We start from the raw sequence: 23,820 nt of genomic DNA, 5'->3' as shown, positions 1-23,820 counted from the left end.
TAATCTCTTCACCTTTTCTTCCCACCCCTCTGCTTACAAAGATAATAGAATCATAGAATGCTTTGGGTTGGAAGGGACCTTGAGAGATCATCGAGCCCAACCCCCCTGCAGTAAGCAGGGATTGAACCTGTGAACTTGGCGTTATTAGCACCATGTTCTAACCAACTGAGCTAACCCGGCTGGTCAATAGCAGAGGGGAAACGTAGGAGCTAAACTGATTGATCACTCTGATCTACTTAAAAAGGTTCTCCAAAGGAAACAAAACTTATTGCTTTATATCATGTTTTTCCTTCTCTTTTACTTAGGCCACAAGAGAACTTTCCTGACTGCATACCAAAAGATGTAAACAATTCTTGTACAATTACTGACGTTCAGTTCTTTGTTAACCTGGAGGTCTGGGTGGAAGCAGCAAATGCTCTTGGGAAGGCTGAATCTGATCCTCTTGTTCTTGATCCCATTGAGATTGGTAACTATATGCCTCTTAATAAAGCTTTAGTAGTACATAACTGTTGCTTCTGTGCATGTTGCTGAACTGATATGTTAATGTTTCTTCACTATAAAAATTAACACTGCCAAAATATTGCTGACTAGAACTGTGCAGGACAGCGGTAGGGAATGTGAGATTTGATCACAATTCGAATAGCAAGTTCTCGTTGCATAGTCTGCTTTAGAAACGTTTGAAGTAGCAGCCATTTGAGCTTGTGAAAGGCTTTAATGGTAGCCTTAACAGCATAGTATACCAACTGCTAGAGGCATGATAAAATACAGCTGTAGAGTTGACTCTTAACTCTGTCTCTTCTAGTTAAACCTCTGTCTCCACACAACTTGTCAGTCAACTCAGAAATACTGCCTACTGTTCTGAAGCTTTCCTGGGAGAATCGGATTTCAGCAGCTGTGATGAAGCTGAAATTCAATATTCGCTATAGGATCATTGGTGACACAAACTGGATGCAGGTAATACCACTAATGTCCTTGTCACTCTGGCTGTAAAGCAGCCATTTTTCAAACTGCAGGAGTTCCCTCACTGCTGTAGTTCAGAGGATTCACTTTATCCTTAGGCCTTATGTGACCTCTCAAGGTTTATCTGGCCTGTTCATGAGGGCTGTGGTCTAGGGTGTTCTTGGCACAATACAGGGTACAATGACCTTGTCTGTTCTTTGTGGACTTCTCTGCTGTCCTCCCCACCATGTTGTAGTATGTTTACTTTGAATTTTTATTCTGTACGTGCAACATCTAGATCATTAGTGGACTTTCATCTTCCCATGCACATGCAAAACTACTGATCTAAAAGTCATTTAAACCTTGGGCAAACACTGTACAGTGTTGGGATGCTTTTTTTGAAGTTACTGTACCTGCACTTGGGTCACAACAAGCCCATGCAATGCTACAGGCTTGGGGAAGAGAGGCTGGAAAGCTGCCTGGTGGAAAAGGACCTGGGGGTGTTGGCTGAACATGAGCTGGCAGTGTGCCCAGGTGGCCAAGAAGGCCAACAGCATCTTGGCTTGTATCAGGAATAGTGTGGCCAGCAGGAGCAGGGAGGTGATTGTCCCCCTGTATTCAGCGCTGGTGAGGCCACACCTTGAATACTGTGTTCAGTTTTGGGCCCCTCACTACAAGAAGGACATTGAGGTGCTGGAGCGTGTCCAGAGGACAATGAAGCTGGTGAAGGGTCTAGAGCACAAGTCTTAAGAGGAGTGGATGAGGGAACTGGGGTTGTTTAGCCTGGAGAAGAGGAAGCTGAGGGAAGACCTTACTGCTCTCTACAACTACCTGAAAGGAGGTTGTAGCGAGGTGCGTGTCGGTCTTTTCTGCCAAGTAAGAAGTGATAGAAAAAGAGGAAATGGGCTCAAGTTGTGCCAGGGGAGGTTTAGATTGGATATTAGGAAAAATTTCTTGATGGAAAGGGTAGTCAAGCATAGAAACAGGCCTCCCAGGGAAGCAGTTCAGTCACCATCCCTGGAGGTCTTTGAAAGACGTGTAGATGTGGTGCTTAGGGCCATGGTTTAGTGGTGGGCTTGGCAGTGTTAGGTTAATGGTTGGACTCAATGATCTTAAAGGTCTTTTCCAAACTAAATGATTCTGATTCTATACAGTATGGTTGTCCTGCATACCTGCCTTAAACCTGATGCAGTCAAGGAACTGGAAAAGAGTAAAGAATATGCCTTACCTGTAGTGCACTAAAATATGTTCATGTCATCAGGAGTTGTGGGTTTTTTCTTCTACATCAGTGTATGGACATATTTTCAATAGCTTCTCAGTTTTGCCTTTCTTTAAGCCTTCTCTCAGAGCAGCAGTATTCTAGAAAAACTCTTTTCATCCAGCTCTTCCCATCTTTTGTTTCCATACAGAGGCCCAAAAATATTGTGAATTTCATGACTTGTTGGAAGGAAGGCTGCTTCTGACTTACCAGAATATGGTGTTTGAAGCAGGTAGCATTATACAGCTGCCTATGACTAATATAGTGTATTCCTTTGGAAGAACTTATTAAGCTTTAGATGCAGAGGTTGATTATTAAGGTCACCTGTATTGATGTTTTAAAGAGCTCTGTCCTGCACAGCTTATTCTGCAACTCCAGGGTCTCTTGATACATTGTCCCATTAAGTCCTTTTAACTTGTCTTGCCCTTTCAACATGTGCACAAGACCATTGAAATAGCAACTTTTAAAACAACTGAGCTTGTTTAGCTGTGCTAAAATTTGATTACTTTGACAATTCTTGTGCTCAGGGTTAACCTCTTGAGTGTCCTGCATGTGTGTTTAATCTGCAGTCATTCCTCATGCAGGGTTGCTCACTATAAAAACCCCTTAATTGTGAGTAGACTAGTGTGATGGAGTCAGTGTGTGTGTTTACCTACATATATCTATTATCTACATCACACACCTGTTTCTGCACATACACAGTAAGAACATTTTCTGGCATTCAATGCCTAATCTACGATAAAGGAGAGAAAATAAGCTCATTTATTAGCAGAAGTATAAACTACTCTAAACCAAACTATTTCCAATGTCAGTTAAGAAACACTGTTCTGTATCAGTAGAAGCAATGATCTTGGATTCTCTAGCTTTATAAGAGCCTTCTAGCACTGGTATTTTGCAATCAATAACCAAGCAGATAACCTAGCAAAGTTCTAAAATGTGAGGAATATTAGAGATCAGTAAGTAGAGGAATTGTATGGGGAGGAAGGAGAGGTAGACATAAACTAATTAAAAAATAAAACAGAATATGAGAGATTGTCCTGAGATAGCTGCTTACTTATTCTAATATATGTATTGTATTATAGCTGGTAAATACACACAACTGTGATCCCTTACCAAACCATGGTTGAGAATTGAAGCTTTTGCAAATAAGAGGGGAGAAAAACTATGTTGTTTGTATTGGCTGCGTATGTTGTGGGGATCCCTTTTGGATGGGAGCTGTTGTAGCACAGAACTCAGCTTTACAATTTTTGATCAGTGCCTCTAAAATCTTCCATTTACAGGTTCCTCCTGAAGATACAGCTTCACCAAGAACTTCATTCAGTGTTCAAGGGCTCAGACCCTACACAGAGTATGTCTTTTCAATTCGTTGCATGAAGGAAGATGGAGTGGGCTACTGGAGTGACTGGAGTGAAGAGAAAACTGGGGTCACCACTGAAGATAGTAAGTAATATATGAAAGTAGGTAACTGACTTTCAAAATGTGAGTGCTCAGCAATTTGGCAACAGCCAGCTGCAAGTGTGTATCCTCGCTTGAGCTGTTTGATTATACATGCAACAAGGCTCTCCTGAGTTACTTTCAGTACTGACTGACTTGACCCATGCATTCCAAGGGTCATGAGAATAGCTTCCCATAAAGCTAGTCTAGAGGTGCTCCCTGAAAACAGCTAAAATGAGAGGTAGGGAAGAAAAACTTGCTTCACAGAACGTTACATTCTCAAAGTCTTTTAGAAGTCATACAGGCTTTATGCTTGTTTTTTTTGTTCTGAAGGTTGTCCTCTGTAATAGAAGCTATTCTGCCTGTGTGAAAGTGTTTTTTCGTAGACAGATCGCCTTAGTTTATGAACAACTCCGTTTGGGAGGCTATTGGATAGTCATGAGAGAACAAGCATCAATCAGTATGAAACAGAAGATTTTAGTCATATAGGGTACATGGACTTCTTCACAAACTTACTAAAGCAATGATGTGAAATAATGTGCATGTGGGAAGTGTGGCATCTTATGCACCAAAGCATCTGAATAAAACACTCTGGTTTACTCCTAACTTTTCCAAAGGTATTCTGTATCTACAACACTTTCTTGTTTGTCAGAATCACAGCTGCCTCTGCTGTCTTGTACCCACTTCTTTACAATATTCTATGCGTAGTAATCAAGAGTCTTGCTGCTCATCACTGATATGGTTGTCACTGTGGGAGGTGTAAGAAAGAGAATGCCGTCTATAAACCACTGACTTTAAGCAAGATTGAGTCTGTGTGGATAACTTTTATTTTGGCTATATTTAATCACAAAAATCACCATTTCCTTACAATTTCCCTTCTTGACATAATCATTGGACTTGTGATCTTGTAGATCTGGACTTGTAATATCCTGTCCCTTTGCAGTAGGGGTGAACACTGAATTGCTGCTATCATAATTTGATGAGGAAGACTTCTTAGCAGCATCAGCTCTTTGGGGGCAGTATTTGGATCATGTTTAGTCTTGCACAAAAGGACTTTGCAAGCAGGATATATGAAACTTCAAAAGTATAAACTGATTAATACTTAAGATACACAAAAGATAGCAAACCACTAGGTTAAGCCTTATGTTCACAGCCCTAGAAAAAAAAAAACTGCTTAAGAGCTTCAGTCAAGTGTCAGCCTTCACTGCTTTGTGGAACAAACCCTCAGCACTGCACAGTTGGTGCCATGCACCAAATCTGTTCACACTACAACACGCTCATCAACTTGTCTGGCCTTTCAACTCCTTGTGATGCTCCAGTCAGCTGTTATGATATTGTCTGTTTCTTTCGAACTGTATGTTCTGCAGGTGTGCTGCATTGCCCTGGACTCATTTGTGTTCCTTCAGGACAGTAGCACTGAGACTGCACTCAGTGTCTTCTAAGATCTGTGTCCACAGCATATTTAACTTGATTGATTGCTTCCAGTTGCTCATGAGCACATGCATTGCTTGAAATGTACTGTGGCATTAAAGTAACTACAACTCACTATGTTACAAATTTAATATACTTCACAGCTCATGGAAGTCGTTGCAGTATTTCCCCACTAGAGAGGCTCTCCTGCAAGTTTTAAGTACAGAGACTGTGCCTTCTGCCACTGAGTTGTGCCAAAACCATTAACTTTATTTTGTTTGGCTGTTTTGTTTTGCAGCATTTCGTGACTTAGCAATTGTTGCAGCAACTGTAAACTTGTACAAAATAAAGTTGCACAACAATGACTGAGCGGTAATTATGGGAGCACTGACACTAAAATCACACCCATTCATTTGTTACAGTATGAAAAATTCCCTTCTCAAATAGTGGATTCTTACATTTTTCATTAACACAACAAAATATGTGCAGTGTATATACAAACACAATCTAGATCTACACACTTGGTCCTTTAATTTGCTCTCCAAATAAAAGCCCCAGGCTTTGACTTACTTTCTGTGGTCTGTTTTCTTTTTGTCATATATCTGAATAGCCCACTTAGACTGAACTGGAACTAATTTAGTGTCTTTAGTAGATGGTTGAGAGGTGCTAACTGGTATCTTCTTGAATCTGAATCTCTGTTGGTGCCAGAACACCCTACATTACTGTCTTGCTTCATGCTAAAGGTAAAATGAACTAATTTCAGTGTGCAGTAAGCTGTTGAGGAATACCTGTGCCATTAGTTGTGATAGACTGCAAATGTACATACAGTCTCTTTTCTGCTGGTAAAACAGCATTTTAACAAATTGTTATAGCTACCCTTCCTAATGACAACAGGCTAGTCACACTTTTTCTGCATTGCTTGCTAATCAGCATTTTCTGCTATTGTAGCAATAAGCTGACAGTAAAATAATTTCCTGTTCCAAGTTTGCTTACAGACAACTTCAGAGGTGTGGTCACCTCTTGCAAATGCCTAGTTTTACTTGAAAATTTGTAGGGTAGTGGGATAACTTAAGTTAGAAAGGAACTCATGAGGTCTGTAGTTCCCTGATCCATTCTCCACCAAGTGTTGGGCTCAGACAAGGGACTTCAGTTTGCAAATTGGGCAAAACCTGTACCAAAATTCTATTCATAATTTTTTTCCTGTACATTTGCCTATTGGAAAGATTAAATGAAACAAGTAGACACTGGGCACTTAAGTTACACCATTATTATGGCCCTTAAATTATAAAAACCTGACCTTTAGATGTTGTGCTTTGTCTAAGACTGTTAGACCCATATCCCAGAAGATTCCACATCTGCTTGCCTTCTGTATTCAGAAGTTTTAGTGTTTGTCTCAGTAGCAAGATACCAAGATACAGGTGTATTTATCACTACTATATTCAGGAAGGTATACTTCTATATGGTTTTATGCAAGTGTTATGTTTCTAAGTGTTAAGTGCTGTAACTATCAAGTGAAGTTTCAATGGAATCCTTAAATCCAAAGGCACAAATGTACAGTCATGATGCTGAAGAATACTGCAAGCATTCCAGCAATTTTGAAATCTTTTGGTAATTGTTTTACTACCTAATCCTTATCAGGAAACATCTAATTTGTACCTCCAAATAGTGACTGTAGCCAAGGGTCTTTAGATCCAGCAGAGCAGGTTTGCTGCATAGCTGTGTATTACAATTATATGTGCTGTGATTTTTTGGGGATTCTAGAATTAGTAAATCACCCTCAAAGGGATTTGTTTTAATTTAAAAGCTTGTTTGATTTCCTCCTGAATCATCAGTAGTAGCAGCATTGGGAATCACTTGCTGATTTCTCAATGTGGGGATTTTATGTCTTGTCTTTCCAGGAACTTGGTTACTATCAGTTAGAAACTCTTCCCTTCCAGTTCCAGGGTTGTGAGGAGTAAAACTACTTCAGCTTGGTCCCATCTCCATTTCACTTCTACTTTGATGGCCTGCAAGATTGGCTTTGTTTCTGGCCTGTACTGATCCTACCCCATATGGAGCCAATGAGTGGACCTTCTGGTTGTGTGCTTGATACCCAGTAGGGAATTGTTCTTCCCTCTGACTGCTACAAATACTTTGTGATACCTGTTTAGCTTCTAAGTTACCCTGATTTTTTTTTTTCTTAATGTGCTTTAGCCTTTCCTGCTTGCACTCTTCCTGGTCTCCTTTCTGTGACATCATATCTGTTCCTAAGTGCCTTCCAAGGTGCCCTCTTCTTAAGCAGTCTATTCAGTGCAGCATTTCACTGCATGTCTTTAAAAGAGTTAAACCAATACAGGTTTCATTGTCAAAACACCACTTTGTGCTTGGAACTTAATTGCACTGGATCAGAAATCCTTCCTTATTTATCCTAATTGAGTTCCCTAACAAGTTTTGATTCAATTCACATGTCATCTTATACTGGAGAAGTAAGGGAAAGATTGTAGTATATAGCCTACTTGTTTAAACAAAATGGAATTTATGTGTATATAATGGCATTGCTTCAGCTCTACACAAAATTTACTTTCTCTGGGGGAGATATTGTAAACTGCTCTTTCAATATGCTAGTCACTGCTTTTCAACTCCTAATGACAGTATGGTTTTGTTTTCTGTGGTTACTATCTCAGCCTGAGCAATGAGGATTTCAAGACTGCTTGCCTATTTAGACCATTGCTGTTCTGCTGTGGTGACTGGCTTTGCAAAAATACTGCTATTAGTGATTACTTGTGTCTTATTTTAGCCTTAGAACAAAGGTTTTCTAGTAGGAAATTAACATGAGGTAGGTCATGTTGCATTCATGATCTATATCAGGCAAGATGTACAATTGCTTCTGTTTCATGTGAATCAAATCAGGGTACACAAATGAGATTAAGAAAGAATTCCCTTTGCCTCAGTTCCCAGTTCTCCTTCCCTCTGGATGTCAAGCATAAGAGACAAGATACACTGTAGACTTGATACTATTTTTTTGGAGGTAAACCAGCCAAAGCCTCATAATGATTAATATAAAAAATACAATAAAAGATCTCCTAGAGAAGACACAGTCTATCAAGGTTATAAATGTAAATGCATTTTAAGATCATCTTTCCATTAGGGCTAAGGCCCTCACAAAGGATTGGCCGCATCTTATTGCTTTATGCACTGTAACAGATTGATTCACTCTACTTCGAAATGAAATTTGTAGTGGAAATACCACTTGAATTTTTTACAGTACTGACACCAGAAAGTATTGTAGAGTACAAGTACTACAAAAGTACTGCAGTTCTGTTACCTTTTTTAGTGTAAAGGATATAGGAAACTTGGAGAATTCTGTCAGGAGAAATTTGTCTCCTGTTAACTTTTCTGCATTTTCCTTTCTTAGGTGACATGACATTGGGGGTAGGGAGAGTGTTGTAGCTACAGACCACAGCAAGGTTTGCAGTATACAGATGTGGAGGGCTGTGCCTCTGGACACAGGCTGCGCAGTGTAGGCTTGGTCATGCCTCAGCACTGTCATCTTCAGCCTGTTGTTGCAGATGCTCAGCATGGTGACTCTCAGTTGTTTTGACACTGTACACTTGAGCAGAACTGGTGTTTTGTTCATCCCTTCGGGAAATCTTTCCACGCAGGTGTTCCACCTAATATACCAAGCATTATTTTCTTTGAGGAACTAAACCACTTTTTATATATGCTTTTATTAAAAAAAAAAAAAAAGTAAGCATCTTATGATAGTCAAAGGATAAATTCAAGCAGATTAAATAAAAATAGTTCTGCTATTAAGCATTGTTTCTTTCATCAGAACCATCTAAAGGACCACCCATATGGAGGATCATTGATGCATCTCACTCACCAGCTTCCTGGACTGTGCATCTGATGTGGAAGGTAAAGCGACACGATAAACTGCAAGAATTGAGCATTCTTTTAAAACCAGGAGTTTTTAAGTGGCAAAATTTACCTCAACAAACTTGAGTAGATAGCTGGGATAGTACAGGTTTTATTGATATGAGATGTGACTTTAGTATTCTTACTACAATAATTAGTTCTGAAAAAACAGAAGTACAGATGTAAAGGCGATCAGTTAACTGACACACATCTGTGATCCCAAGTATTCAGAATCTACTTTCAGATTTCTGACTTGCTGTCCTTAAGCAGTCTGTGGAATTGGAAACTTTCACTTGAACAAAGTAAACGTTCGTGTTATCCCTTCTGCTGTATCCCAAAACTTTTGTAACACTGTTTGGACAGGGATACTCCAGCTGCAAAATCCATTAAGCCTAGACACATTCCAGAGGCCAAACTTATTAAATACAGCACTGCACATTTGCATGCAGTAGGCTGCTGTGTCTAGTTGGCTGATTAGTCCAAAGCTGAGAAAGTGAATGCAATTACGGTCAGTCCCCATCTCCTGCTTTCTTTTGGTCTGTGAACTTTGTCACATTTGCTCTAGCTGTCTTTTTATTAGGACTTTTTTCCTATTACTAGGTGGATTGTGTGAAGTTACATGTATATGGATAGGACACCATTTTCTGATGTAACTCATATGTCACATACCACTTCTGTTGTTATTTAGCTTAAAATTGGAAAGCTGGTGCTACTTTTCAAACAATTTGCTCTAAGTTATCTGAAAACTAATACTCTTGCATAGAAACATAGTATTTTTCTGTGTTACCTAATAACACAGAAACAGGTATTTTTCCATGTGTAATAACAGAAAGCTACTCGGTCTGTTTTGCATTCAGGTTCAACACAGCTTAAGATGTGAAATTTCTTTTATGTCATTGGGTTGTAAAGTCACATAAAATGCAAGTTCTATCAACATATGTTCTGCAATCTTTACAAAATAGCTTTTATTAAACTACTAGGTAGGATTGTGAGCCAAGAAAAAGAGGATTAAAACCAGAAATAGTTCTGGAAGTTACTGCTTTCCAGAAATGAACGCAGGTTATTTGTGCTTTCCTTAAATAAGCAGCCATTTGAGCTACATAACTTGTCTTGCTCTCAGATTTTTAAATTATGCATCAAAGGCAATAAAGGTTAAGTCATGTTTATTCTAATCAAAGATGTGTTTCTAACAGGCATTGGAGCCATTTGAAGCCAATGGAGTAATCTTGCAGTATGAAGTGACTGTCAGAGCTAAATCATCTCCCTCCAGTCCACCAGAGAAATACAATGTAAATACCACCAACCTTACATTAAAGCTGCCAAATGGAACTTATGAAGTGACAGTGACTGCCCTTAACAGAGTTGGGGCATCCCCTCCATCAGTTTTACTTATCCCAGCAAGTAATTCAAAAGGTTAGTGTCCTAGTAATGTGTGTTTCAAATGCATCTGCATGGCTTTTGTTATAAGAAATCTTCAGTGTTGTAAAATGATACCTTTTACATGGACACATAAAGTATTACTGAATGTATCTACAGTCTTATGCCTTATAACTGTGCTACCATTGGTATACTAGGGAACATGTGTATTTACTCACAGGTTCATTTGAAGCTATGTGTGCTGTTTTGCTGTTCTCTTTGATCCTTAGAGCTACTGTGCACTATGTTCCTATTTTTTCTTTTCTTAGCATAGCAGGCATTTTGGTTTTCTTTTTAAAAAAAACAAAGAGCTGGGGAAGCAAGCATCCTTCATGTATATACCATCTTGCCATTGTATTTCTTCTTTCTGCTTTCTCATCTCCCCCCTGCCCCGTTCTTCTCCTGTCCAGTTTCACTCTTCCCACATTTTCAGTATCTTGTCTGGTTGCTTTGTCTTGTGTTTCCACTGTTTCCCTACTGTTCATGTTCCTTTTTACTATGTTCCTTTCTTTGTGCAGTAGTAGTAACTACAGGCTGGTTTCTCCTTACTTCCAGGCTCCTCTTAGATAATCTGAACACTACCAGGACAGGAAGCAAAAAATAAGTATGTGGACAGATGCTGCTTTTAGTGTAAACACCAAGGGAGCCACAGGTTCTAAAACTATTAGATGAACTAATTAAGAATATATTTCAAACAGTAGCATTGCAGCCAGAAGTACTCGGTAAGGTACATGAGTGTGAGGATTAGAATAGGAATTTAGAAGTGTCTTGAGGTTTGATTTCTCTCTGAAATATAGACCCTTTCTTTTGGAAGAAAAATAGTATCTCTTTACTGTGCAATAAGGCAACTTACTGTGTTTGAGAACAGAGAAACTAAGTCTGATTTCCAGTTTTTACATAGCCTAATACTGCTTATTTTGGATCTCTGATACAAAGATTCAGATGTAAGCTTCCAAATTGCAGAAAATGGCTTCTACATAAGTTCTGTCAAATTGTCACCATTACAGTAACCCAAAAGTATCCACATTTGACAAAATAGCTATTATCAAATTGTCACCATTACAGTAACCCAAAAGTATCCACATTTGACAAAATAGCTATTATGACTATCTAGTGGAAGAACTGTTAGTATTTATCACTTTTCTGTTTTCTTTCATCACAGCTCCTGTGAAGAATGTTAGAACACTGCCTAAAGATGGCAAGTTGTGGGTAGGGTGGACTGCTCCTAACAGTTATGTTCTTAAATATGTGATCGAATGGTGTCTGGTGTCCAACAGCTCAGACTGCATCATAGAATGGCAAAACGAACCAGGAAATGTTCAAGGAACATACTTAAAAGGTATTTAGCTCATAAGTCTACAAATACTTTGTAGAACACTCTAAAAACCTAGTAAATATTCTCAAAGTGAGGAACATCCTTATGCTGACTAGAATTTTATTTTAGGACAGGAATCTAGGATAACGCTGAGGGCTTCCATTAGTTTATCATGAGTGTGGAAATACCTCTGTATTTTTGTCAAATATAAAACTGTATCTAATCTTGCATTTTGAAATTTATATTATGTAACAGCAAGAGTTTTATCTGCATTTTGGTTTTAGTCATCTCATTCTTGGAAACGATTAAAATAATGAACAGGCTGAGTTCCTTCAAAATCAAATTCTCTGATCCCTCTTTCAGTTCAAACAGCAGAACTTGATCAGCTTTACAGTTCTTCTCAGATTGCAGTCAGTAACTCAATAATTTGGGGGTTCAGTGCTGCAGACAGATAAAGGCTTTTTATTTTAAATAAATCGGGGAAAAAAACAGACTTCTGTGAAGTTTGTGTATTAAATTTAATATTTGAAGGTGAACCATTATATTGTTCCTTTTAGTTAATATTTTGGAGCAGTATATTGATGAGCTCTAGAAAAAAAATAGTCAGCTGCATTAGATACAAGTGCTGCTGATAACAGCCAAAGCCCAGAACCATGTTTTCTGAAGTAAATGAGAGGGATGGGGAGGAATATGACTTTCTGTAAAACAACACATTTTCAATTCCTTTTAGGTGATATAAAGCCATTCAAGTGTTACTTGATAACTGTGTACCCACTATATGCTGATGGTCAGGGAAGCGGACAGTCTGTGAAAGCTTATCTTCAGCAGGATCGTAAGTACAAAACAGTCATCTTGGAGCACATAAACTGTCTTTCTTGACAGAAAATGAGACGTTTGCTTTAATGTGGACTACGTAATGAAAAATGGTCCTATCTTTGAGGATCATCTGACATAATTGATCTTGTCCCTTCTGTGAACATCCATTCTGCTTATTTACAGTATTTAGGAGTTATACAGATGTCTGTGGCTGACTCTTTCCTTTTTTCCAACCTTTATCAGATAATTTGGCATGAGTTTGTTATTTTATTGGTATAGTAATATTTCTATGCTGATTTATTTTCTATTTCAAGTATGAAGCCAAGACTAATTAACTTCGGTTGAAGATTTTATGTGATCTGCTGATTACTGGTTTTGTATCTTTTTTCCTGGAGGTTTCTCTTTTAAAACATCTTTGGAGTTGCTACATTGTCTGAAAATAACACTTTGCAGATGAGTTAGTCCAGCTATTCCATTTGATGTTTTTATGCAGTAGCAATTTAGTGCTCATCAATACACTGCTTCTGTGGATACGAGTGCCCAACAGAAACTAATCTTCATCTCCCATTACAGGTCCTTCAAAAGGACCAACCGTTCAGACAAAAAAAGTAGGAAAAGCTGAAGCTGTTTTGACATGGAACCATCTCACAGTGGATGAACAAAACGGATTTATCAGAAGTTACACCATATTTTACAAAACTATCGATGGAAATGAAACGGGTAACAGAAAGCAGAGAAGTGCTTTGTGGCATTGAAATAATCCATCTGTCTTCTTCCTAATACATGTTTCTGAAAAACAAGATACAGAATTGAGTGTGGCTGGCAGTCTGTTCTGATGACATAAAGCTGATGAGGCATAGTTCTCCTCCATATCGAACAGAAAAGTCCCTAATAAAGAATTCAGAACATTCAGTCTGTGTGTAACAGGGCACTGAGTTTAGTTTCTGAAAGCTGATTTGCAGGTATTGTGCTCCCATCTTTCTGTCTAAATACAGATGAGATGGTGGTATAGCAAGATGAAGCTAGACCATTCAAGATGTAAAGGAGTTGACTGCATTTAACTATGATAAAGCCTTAAAAAAGGGATTTTTAATCCTTCTGGAGCTCTAGATCAGTATATTACTGATGTAAAACATGTTGTTTGAAGTGCATTTTAGTTTTCAGTAGTGTGTATGACCTGCAGGCATAAGACAGAGCTAGCACTATCAGAAGTTTCTCTTTTTTCAGATTTGCTTAAATTGGAAGGGCCAATTTCTTATGCCTACCCTACTTGTTATTTCTAGCTAACCATGTTTTTTCTAGTTAGTAAATAGCTATTTCTAGTTAGCCATATATTCTGCCTATTAGAGACCTGTAAGCCTCAACTTTACTACTAGTTTAGTTTGCAGCTACATTTGGGGGGAAGAAAAAAAACCCTAGGAAATTAACACATAAAATCTCATCAAGAAAGAGACTAAATTCAAACACCTGAACAGAAACAAACGAATCTCAGCATTTCTTGTACAAGTCTGTAGTCTTTCTGTGTCTTATTTTCCACACAGCCATGCATTCTACTGAAACTATCTTGTACACCTGAAGACACGATGTCCTAGTGCTACTGTATTTGTGGAGATCTAATAAATTGCACAGAAGACTAGTATAAATTTTTTTCCTCTCTTTAGCTGTGACAGTGGATCCTTCCAAGACAGAGTATACCCTTTCTTCTCTAACCAGTGACACACTGTATACTGTGCGGATGATGGCATATACAGATGAAGGAGGCAGGAGTGGTCCTGATTTTACATTTACTACACAAAAATTTGGTAAGGAAGAGTGGCACAATTAGAAGTAGGAAGTAATGTTGCAACAATATAGCAAGGCTCCGTGCAAGACCTGATACGAGGGGACGGTGATTTTATTTAAAAGAGAAAAAGTTTCAGTCATACTCACAAGGTGTGTGATATCCAGGTAGCCTATCTCGTACTCCATCACAAAGAGGTAATTTAGTCAGGATTACTTCTGACTGTACAGAGGACAAGCTATCCTCTGCAGGTCTCCTTGATTGTTCTCTTATGCTGGCAAACATGCTGGTTTTGGATGTGTTTTGTGTATACTTTAGGTTATAGTATTCTTTTGCCCCAACTTTGTGCAAGTCATTAGGATTTACTCAGTGCCCTTGTCTTCTCTTCTGGTGTCTACGTCTCCTACCCTTGTCTTAGAGTCCAGAGTCTTTGTTTTAATCTGTAGGTAGGTTGGCTTTTATTATCCTGATATGGGTGTCCTGAGAAGCTGCAGAGGTGTGCTGGGATCTTGATCTGCTATCTAGGTGTCAGTCAGCACATGCCATTCTTACAGCCCTTCCTCAGGTTCTGTATTCTCATTCATATCACTGTTAGTGTTTGCTACTGTTCCCTACAAAGACTCATTCTGAAGAGTTAAATTTATTGTATGTTCAGCTTTAGAGAGTGCTTCCTATTTGTAATGGTAACAGCAACAACATTAACTGAACTTAGTTGTGGAAAGCACTTCAGATTTAGCAGGGTTTTATATTTTCTGTATAGTGTTGCTCTTCTGTAAGCTTTCTGTAGGGTTTACCTAAGAGCGTATATAACATTGGAAGGAATACATAACAATAATGCAACCTTAAGTGTTTGCAGGCAGAGGATATTTTCATGTACAGGATAAACTGATGGATGACTAGTGACTTTGCTTACATCACTCATTTGACCATGAATTTATGGCAGCCAGTAGGCCACTGAAACACCTGGACCACAGATGAACTCATGTAGATGTTACTGTCATATCTGCCCGAACTGTAAAATTATTTGCTCCATCAGTATTGCAGCTAGAGCAACTTGTGGGTTTTGTTGATGGAAGGCATTAGATTGTTGGGACAGAGCTTTTTCATGTTTTCACCAACAGGCTCTTTTCATATGGTGGAAAGGTGGTGCTGAAGGTGAAGCTTAAGACTGAGCACTGTGGGTGTATTCAGTTTCAGATTCTCACTGTCCCTTTGGGAATGTATGCTGCTGCTGAGTTCCTTAAATGCCAAAGTGGGCTATAACTGCTTCTCTTCATTTTCTTCAGGGAAAGGAGAAATTGAAGCCATAGTTGTACCTGTGTGTCTAGCATTCCTGTTGATTGTGCTCCTTGGAGTTTTGTTTTGCTTCAACAAACGTGACTTGTAAGTATAAATGAAGTCTTTCCCTTCTGCTTCTGATATTTCTGGGCCTTTCAGAGAGATGGCAATAATTCAGTTCAAACAAGTAAGTATTCTGCAGTTAGATCAGAAAAAGAAGGTAAAACACACATAAATTGGTGATAAACATTTTTGTGTTTTCCTTGAGAAATTCGGGCCTCTGCTGATACTAATTTCTTACTGTTAATGATTAGCACACAAACTAAACATTCTATGACTTGATCCTGCAAGGAAATTCCTTCTTTTTTTGCTAGAGTCGGTCAGGACTAGGTTTGTTAGGTTTTGATCAGCATATGCTGTCTGGGTGTTTTCTTAGTCATCATATGAGAGTGGAATGATGTTCCTTAGTTTGTGAAGCACAGAAGATCTGTTTGCTGGTTGCACTTGAGCTATTTAATTACAGTATTAGCAAACTTTAAGCTTTACAGCCAAAAAAATAAGGCATTTATCCATCTTGCATAACCTCAGTCAAACTCTGTGCCTATTTACTGTCTGCTGGGAAACATCCTGCCTCCTCATGCTCCCTCTACCCCAGAGCTGTTGTCTGTGGCTTTAGCTGAGAGCTTATTGCTGAAGTGTTTTCCCTGGCAGGGAGTAGCGCCTCTCCCATGTACCCAGTCAACTATCTTTTCTTCCTAATTAAAGACAGCATTTTTTGCCCTTTTCCTTCTGACCTCCCTGCTGCTCCTACAATCAGATCTTAAACGGACATCAATTAAGATGCAAGATAGATGCATCAGTTTCGAAGTTAGTTTAGTTGGGGGTGATTTATCTACAGAACCTTCTGTTATTAAGTAACAGTTATTACATTCTTAAACTGAAGAGCTCAGAGTTAAAAAGACCAAGGAAGTTTTTCTTCAAATATTTTCACTTTATTTTTAGCTGTGAAGTTGGCTTAGATTTTGACAGCTGTGATATTCATAGCTATCTTAAAGAAGCACCAGTGTATTTTTATACTAGCGTGCATCATAGACTTTACCTAAATTGCTCTGTAGATTCTAGAGTGCTGTAAATTTGAAAATCCCTCACTAACCATTGCCATTTGTTGGTTTGCCTTATGTTGGATGGCAACACCTAATGCGTGGAGTTAAGTGCAGTGCTGTGTTTTGCTTAGTACTACAGCTTCCTACAAAGATGTAAGGAAGTGCAGGAAGCATTCCTGTTTGGAAATAAATGCTCTTGCAAAATGCTGTGTAATGGAATGGTGTTCTAGATTATGCAGTACTTGCTATCAACATAGGAATTGGAGAGTGCATCTTGTAATTTTATTCTGGTTTTAATCATTTACAGAATTAAAAAGCATATCTGGCCTATTGTCCCTGATCCATCCAAGAGTAACATTGCTCAGTGGTCTCCTCAAGTTCCAGCTAAGGTAATATTCATCTTTCTGCATCCTGTATCTTCCTAGTCCACAAGGTTTCAAATAAACTAACCAGTGGGAGTCTTCTGTCTTCTAGCACACATGTATTTCAAGGAAAAAAAAACCAAAACCTGGATGTTAAGTTTCATGACATTGTGATACAATATGGTTAGAAGACTTCATTGCATCAGTGGATTCCACATTAGAAATGCATGGCCTTTAGCACAAGTTCACAGCATAGAGCAGGCTTTAACTTGTGAATTATATTCAGGTTACTAGTTGGAAGGGTCAAGTCATTATTTCACTCATTTAAGGGAAATCAGAATTAAGTAAACAGAATTCATGATTCCCATTCTTAAAACCCTGATGTGACTTGTTTGCACAGTTAAGTCATGAGTAAGAGAGAAAGCTCTAAGAGTTCCTCATGGATAAGGAGATGGCCACAAAATTTATGCCCTGTGTGGGGTGAATGACGTAGCAAATTCTGTTCAATAAACTGTGGCTAACTTCTATGAAGAAGTGCTGTGATGTTGAATATATTATTGGAAGTAATGTATGTATGGCTTCAATATAGAATGTACTTGTGCTGCACAGCAAATGGTTCTATTTTTATGGCTCTTAATAATAATGAAAATTAGAGCAAAGCTTGCACACCCACTATGGTTTTAGAATAGCTGCATAATTAAGACTCTTCATTGGAAACGAAGCGATGTCCTTCATTTTGTAACAGATACTTTGGAGATATTGCCAGATTTAGCAAGGAGAAAAATTCTATGAAGAAACTCAAAAGAATTACAGAATAAAAATTTGGGTATTTAATGGGGTTTTTGATTTTTAACGTAACCTTACTCTTAGGCAACATCCATCTCTTTCTTTCAGCATAACTTTAGTTCCAAAGATCAGATGTACCCAGAAGGCAGCTTTACAGATGTAAGCGTTGTAGAAATAGAAGCTGATGACAAGAAGTCTTTTTCCGAACAAGATCTAAAACCCTTTGACTTGCTTAAAAAGGAAAAAAGTACTTCAGAAGGGCACAGCAGTGGTATTGGAGGATCCTCATGCATGTCTTCTCCTAGGCAAAGCGTCTCTGATAGCGACGAAGGTGAAACTACACAAAACACGTCAAGCACTGTACAGTATTCCACTGTAGTACTTAATGGCTACAGAGACCAAACGCCTGTACAAGTTTTTTCAAGGTCTGAGTCGACTCAGCCACTGCTAGATTCAGAAGAGAGATCAGAGGATCACGCTGGAGGAGGTGACAGTACAACACAGAGGCAGCAGTATTTCAAACAAAATGGTGGTCAGGATGAAACCAACACAGACAGGCCATGCTTTGAAAGAACAAAGCAAATTACTTCTGCTAATGAGGGGGATCTTGTTGGATTTGCACAACTGCAGATCTCAGGTCAGAGTTCACAGCCGTTGGGCCTTGGGCTGGAAAAAAATACCCAGGAAGCTGCTCTATCAGATGTTTTACAGGCAAGTACTGAAGGACAAACTGTGAGACCTGAAGCAGTGGAAGGAAACCCACTGTCAGTTGATGAAATGCCAAAAAGTTACCTCCCGCAGACTGTGAGACAAGGGGGCTATATGCCTCAGTGAGAGAAGGGACTGGCTCTGTTTAGGCCTTCATTAGTGCCTGTTCACACTTTGTCCTGTGTTTCTGATAAATTAAGCTAGTTATTTTTATCTGAATGCAGATAGAAATACTGAAATTAAGTGAAGAGTAATTTGACAAAGTACAATAAGGACTGTGTGTTTGTGGAAAATTTGCAGTCCAGACCTACTGGAGACTTTTATGCACTACATAAAAATCTTATGTCTGGATAGCTGAACAAGCCTTTGTGCTACCTTGGGGATTTTGTCTTGTCATATCAGTTTTACACAATTGAAAATGGCAAGTTTCAATTAATCACATCAGCCAATAGACCTCCTAGGAGAAATACTTCAATATGTGACAATGTACAGGCCAAAAACGCCATCTTTAGTTGCTTGGAGCATCTTTGTGCAAAAGTAAGACTGAAGCTTAGTATTCTAACGTGGAAGAATACTTATGTCGTACACTTTTCAGTAGGTTGACTGACTTTCTGAATTTTTACTTGGCCCAGTGTTTCAGTTTCTTGCTTACCAGACATGAAAATCATGTTCATCCCTGTTTAAAATTTACAGGAATTAAATAGATGCTATGGTGTGCAAATAAGAAAACACCATAATTGCTTGACTCTGAATGCTACTATAGTAATTGATATTCTGCCTACATTTAGATATGTGTCCACATGAACTATGTAATAATTTGGCCTAAAAATGTGCCTTGCAACTTGATGCACAGCAATTCAGTCTCATGTTCAAAAGTTTAAAAATCCAGATAAAACACAGATTAACAGTTATTTAAAGGTTTTATACCCAGATCACTGTCTTGATTATACCATACCTCTCTGGTCATATAAATTGCCTTTGTTTAACAAGTGCATCTTTGCTGTATACAGCTTGAGAGGCAAGTAACAAGCTCTGAGTTTTTACCATTTTTCTAACTGCTCAGGAGAAAGGGAATATGACCTTCTTTCTGGTTGACTGCAGTGACTAGTGTGCTGTAACCTCACTGCCAATGCCGCAGGACCTCCTTGAAACTGAAAGCAGCAAAAAACAAAGCATTGAAGTCACTGAAGCTCTTGGAAGAAAAAACAAAACCTATCCCCTGAATTTTAACATTACTGGTAGTATGTATCTACTAGCAACCCCTTCTCCAATGGTAACTAGAAATTTTATGGCATTCTTGTAGATTTTTTTTTTAAACCTTAACTTAGTCTAGTAGGCTTTTTAAATCTGACACTAATAAAACCTTAATTCAAAACACTAAATGCTGTGTTGTGAGAATAAAACAAGGGTTTTATTTCTCCTTCAGCAAAAGAACTATGTATTTAAGACCACCTGAAACCTTTTGTGCTGTGATCTCTGGTGCTGCAGTTCTGCAAAGCACTTGCTAAAGGCCCTGAAAAGGCAGGTGTCAGTATCATTTCAATTTCCCTTGTCTGCCAGCTTGCATGGAAGGACAGGTATACATACAAATGTTCGTGTGTCTTCTGCTTCTGTTACAAAGATAGTCAATGCTAGAGTAAATTCCTAAGATTACCTCTTGAAGTCTGGACTATTTAAAACAGAAAAAGAATGCAGACTCTTTAATAACATTTCAGTATTCCACAGTTCCTTTCTCCCAACAGTATTTTTTTAACTGGGCACTTTTTTAAACTAAAAGGCTATGTTGCAGCCTACTATAACTACACCTCTTTTCAAACCAGTCCCCTTCCTTTTCTCCCCACTCCATTTCAGCACCTTCAAACTCCCTCCCTGAAGGCAAGGGCATGATGAAAACTGCAGTCACAAGACAGCAGAGACCATCTTTCATTTTTTCAGAGGCTGAAGGAGCATTCCTTTGTCAGAACACATTCCTCTTGGAAAATAATAGCAGTTACTTTACTGGGGGATGGGTTGTCTTCTCTATGCAAACTTCATAGTGACTGTAGAAACCACAAGTAAAGGGGAAGGTCTCTGTTGAACAGTGTGTGTGCTTATTAGAACTGCCCTGCAGCCATGTGCATCTAATCCACCTCCTGCTCATCTCTGAAATACTGTGGGCCACAACCTGGCTGCTTAGTCTGAACATTGCTTCGAAGGCCTGGATGTTTTCAAAAACATGGTGATGATTTCTTTCGTTTTTTTTTAAATTGCTTTTTGCGATCCAGTGATACTAACTTTTGATAACATACGTCATATTTGAGGGACAACTTCAGTTATTCCTGAAGTTGCTATTTGCCTTTCTGTTGTGTGAAGAGAAGGCAAGTTGTTCTCAGTTGCTGTTAATCATAGACCATTTCCAATGTTAAACAGTGTCTCATTTTTAAAGGTCTCTGCTAACAAGAGTTCTAGCCTGTTCTGTCGCTTCTGGCATTTTTCTCTTTGTTGTTTATGGGCCACTGGTAATAAACTCACAGAATCATACAGGAGTGTATCCTAGAGAGAATTCTGTCTGTCTGGCAGAGTTTTATTCTATCTTTCAGGCTTGTGCATTTATCTAGGGCTAAAATACTAAAGACTAAGCAGGAGATACTGGTGGGTGAACAGCTTGTAGAAGCCACAGTATGCCTAAATAAGAGGTTTACAGCTTGTTGATAAACCTATGTGCCAAATGTTATATCATGCAGTGTCCAAGGCTTGACTTGATTTTGTATTTTAGATTGTAACAATCTAATTGTACCAAACAGTTGCGTACAGGTTTCTAGAGCACCTGTAATGTAATTATAGCAATCCACTGAAATTCTCTGAACTTGGCCCTAACATAGTAATTAAAGAAAAAGCTTCTCACCCAATAACTATGGTGCACTTTAGAAAATAAAGGCATTATTAAAATAAAATCACACTTCAATATTGACACTTTCATGTCCATCTTGATTTCCTGGACTAGAATTTTTCTGGTAGGAGTGGGAGAATAGTTGTAAAGACCTTTGGTGGCAGGGAAGGGAAGCTGGTAGGAATATTAAGTATTTTTCCTGTATTAGCATGTCTGAAAGTTCTCTTAAGTGCAGGCTGGCTAACTGCTCCTCTGTTTACAAGAAGAGTGAATATATTTATCTCTGTAGTTCTGTTGTGGTGGTTCTGTTGGAACAGGAGGTGGTTGAGGTTGTTTCTGGGGTGTGTTGGCTCTCTTTCAGGGCAATTAGGCTAGGAATATCTTCTCCCACTGTAGTGAAAGTCTTGGGATTGTTTCATATGCCCTACTGTAGTAAACTAAAATGCCTGTTAAGCCTTAACCTGGCAGTGCAAAGCACAGCAGAGCAAAAATTTTTCTAAACTTCTTTCTGGAGTGTTTGTTACAAGCATGTGCCTATCTGCTACAGCAGCCTAGCAAAATGCTAATTATCAGGACCGGATAAAACATTGGCCCTGGGAGGAGGAAGGGAGTTTGCATGCAAGGGCTGAGTCCCATTCTTGGACACTGGAGAAGCCCCATGGCCTGGGGTAGGGTTTGCAGCTTCAGCTTTGTAAATCATAAGTATCACCAGATGGTTAAAATTTAGATTATATGTGGGAATCGCCATGCTGATTTAACTTCAGTAACTGAACTTGTTTAATTAGTGACAGGTCTTGAATGTCCAAGACCCACATCAATATATGCTGCTATGGTATTGACTTCACAGTGGGATCTGAAACTCCAAGGACTCTCAAATTAAGTCAGCCCCATGCCCAGACATACACAAATTACATACTGTAATTTATGTGCATTACATGGGACTAATATACTAGTTTATTTTCCCTGAGACAGTTTTTGTAACTGAGATTAACTGTTATTTGGATATGTTCCTTTAACTATGTTTAAAAGTTCTGCTGCCTGATGGATTGTAAAACTTCATTAATCCCCTGTAACCTCTTGTCTGTTTGCTATGATGGATACATGTAGCCATTTTAAATTCCAAGAGTTGCTTGTAATGTTATTTGTGAGTAGTTTATAACAAAAGTATTGAGTCTTTTGTCATGAAACAGCCATTTGGGAGTTACAGCCAACCCCACAGTCTTCAGCTTAGCTCTTGATCCATAAAACTGCAGTAAGGTGGAGGTATAAGTGCACAAGTCTGGAGAAGGGTAAAATTAAGTATTTTGCATTGGACTCAAATTCCCATTTCTCTTCCTTAAAAGTGAAAGGATCAGTTAGATGAAAAGATGAAGCTAAAATGCGTATGTGTGTTTGCTTTCACTGTTGTTTCCTTTGTAGTACTTGTGCAATCTGAGCCATTCCTAAAAATTAAAGCAGTGCTGACTTAATGCACAAGGATGCATTTTTAAGGCCACAAGATTTGATACAAACAAATTTAAAATTAATGACTATGGGCCAGATCTCAACAATTGTCTGCTTCCCCCCCCCTCTTAATTTTAGTACAGAGAGAGGGTGGGCGGTAGGTACCTCCCAGAATGCAGCCTTAGCCAGTACTTGCGTTTATTTGCAACAACTTTGAAGGGGATATATGCAATAAAGTCACTGATACTCTGCAGAAGCACACTTCTGTAACAATAGATGAAAAACACGTATGGCACAACTGTCGACAGACGGCTGGGAAGCTCCACGTCCTCCTGCTCAGACTGAAGCGTCTCCTGCACCCCACACTGGCTGTTCTCGGGCGATGGCAGGCGTGATAGATGGGCATTCTCTGCAGGGTTGAAACTGGTAACATCTATCGCTTTTCTTCATATCAAAGCACATTCGTTAATGGATCCAGTCAACTTGCCGTGGTTTTTTTTCACGCACCAGTCTTGTTGATGGTGTCACATATAGCCTGACACTTTGATACAGCGATGGATTGTCCAGTAACCAAGTGCTTTTATTTGGGATTAAGGAGTCTGTGGTCAAGGCTACTGGTCACCGAATGTTGCTGTGCCCATATATGCATCTGGGTAAGCGGAGGCGTGGGACATGGGGACAGACATACTAACAAGGAAAGTGCCTTGATGCTGGATTGGATGGCTAGTGAATGTAAACATTAAGTCAAATTTTACTATGTACTTTAAGTATGGCTGATTAAGCTACTGGTAGTTTGAATGCCAGCTTTAAAGGGCTTGCATACTCCGGCAAGAGGTTAAACTTGTAAATTGCTGTATAAGCTGTCTCTGTATGGAAATGTGTTTTAATACCAGTACACTATCTTTGTTCTTTTGCAAGCTGCATGTTTATTGTCATATAAACTCTGCTTTCTACAATTTACTTTTTGGTCTGTTTTGAATGCCTTCCTCTTTGTTCCCCAACTGAGCCT

General features: G+C 38.9%; 1 protein-coding gene across 1 annotated transcript in view; it reads left to right on the top strand.

Moving 5' to 3' along the window:
* Positions 1-23,598, top strand: part of IL6ST (interleukin 6 cytokine family signal transducer) — a 28,127-nt gene extending 4,529 nt beyond the window's left edge. Inside the window, exons 4-15 of the mRNA XM_009488956.2 lie at positions 306-466; positions 803-954; positions 3,478-3,637; positions 8,853-8,935; positions 10,129-10,348; positions 11,514-11,690; positions 12,397-12,498; positions 13,056-13,202; positions 14,144-14,284; positions 15,549-15,645; positions 16,951-17,032; positions 17,900-23,598. Of these exons, the coding sequence (XP_009487231.1) occupies positions 306-466; positions 803-954; positions 3,478-3,637; positions 8,853-8,935; positions 10,129-10,348; positions 11,514-11,690; positions 12,397-12,498; positions 13,056-13,202; positions 14,144-14,284; positions 15,549-15,645; positions 16,951-17,032; positions 17,900-18,625 (2,248 nt within the window). The 3' untranslated portion in view covers positions 18,626-23,598. The remainder of the gene's footprint in view (positions 1-305; positions 467-802; positions 955-3,477; positions 3,638-8,852; positions 8,936-10,128; positions 10,349-11,513; positions 11,691-12,396; positions 12,499-13,055; positions 13,203-14,143; positions 14,285-15,548; positions 15,646-16,950; positions 17,033-17,899) is intronic.
* The last annotated feature ends 222 nt before the right edge of the window (positions 23,599-23,820 follow it).

This window comes from Pelecanus crispus, chromosome Z, assembly GCF_030463565.1.
Source record: "Pelecanus crispus isolate bPelCri1 chromosome Z, bPelCri1.pri, whole genome shotgun sequence".
NCBI lineage: Eukaryota > Metazoa > Chordata > Aves > Pelecaniformes > Pelecanidae > Pelecanus > Pelecanus crispus.
This window is presented reverse-complemented; position numbering and strand designations above follow the sequence as displayed.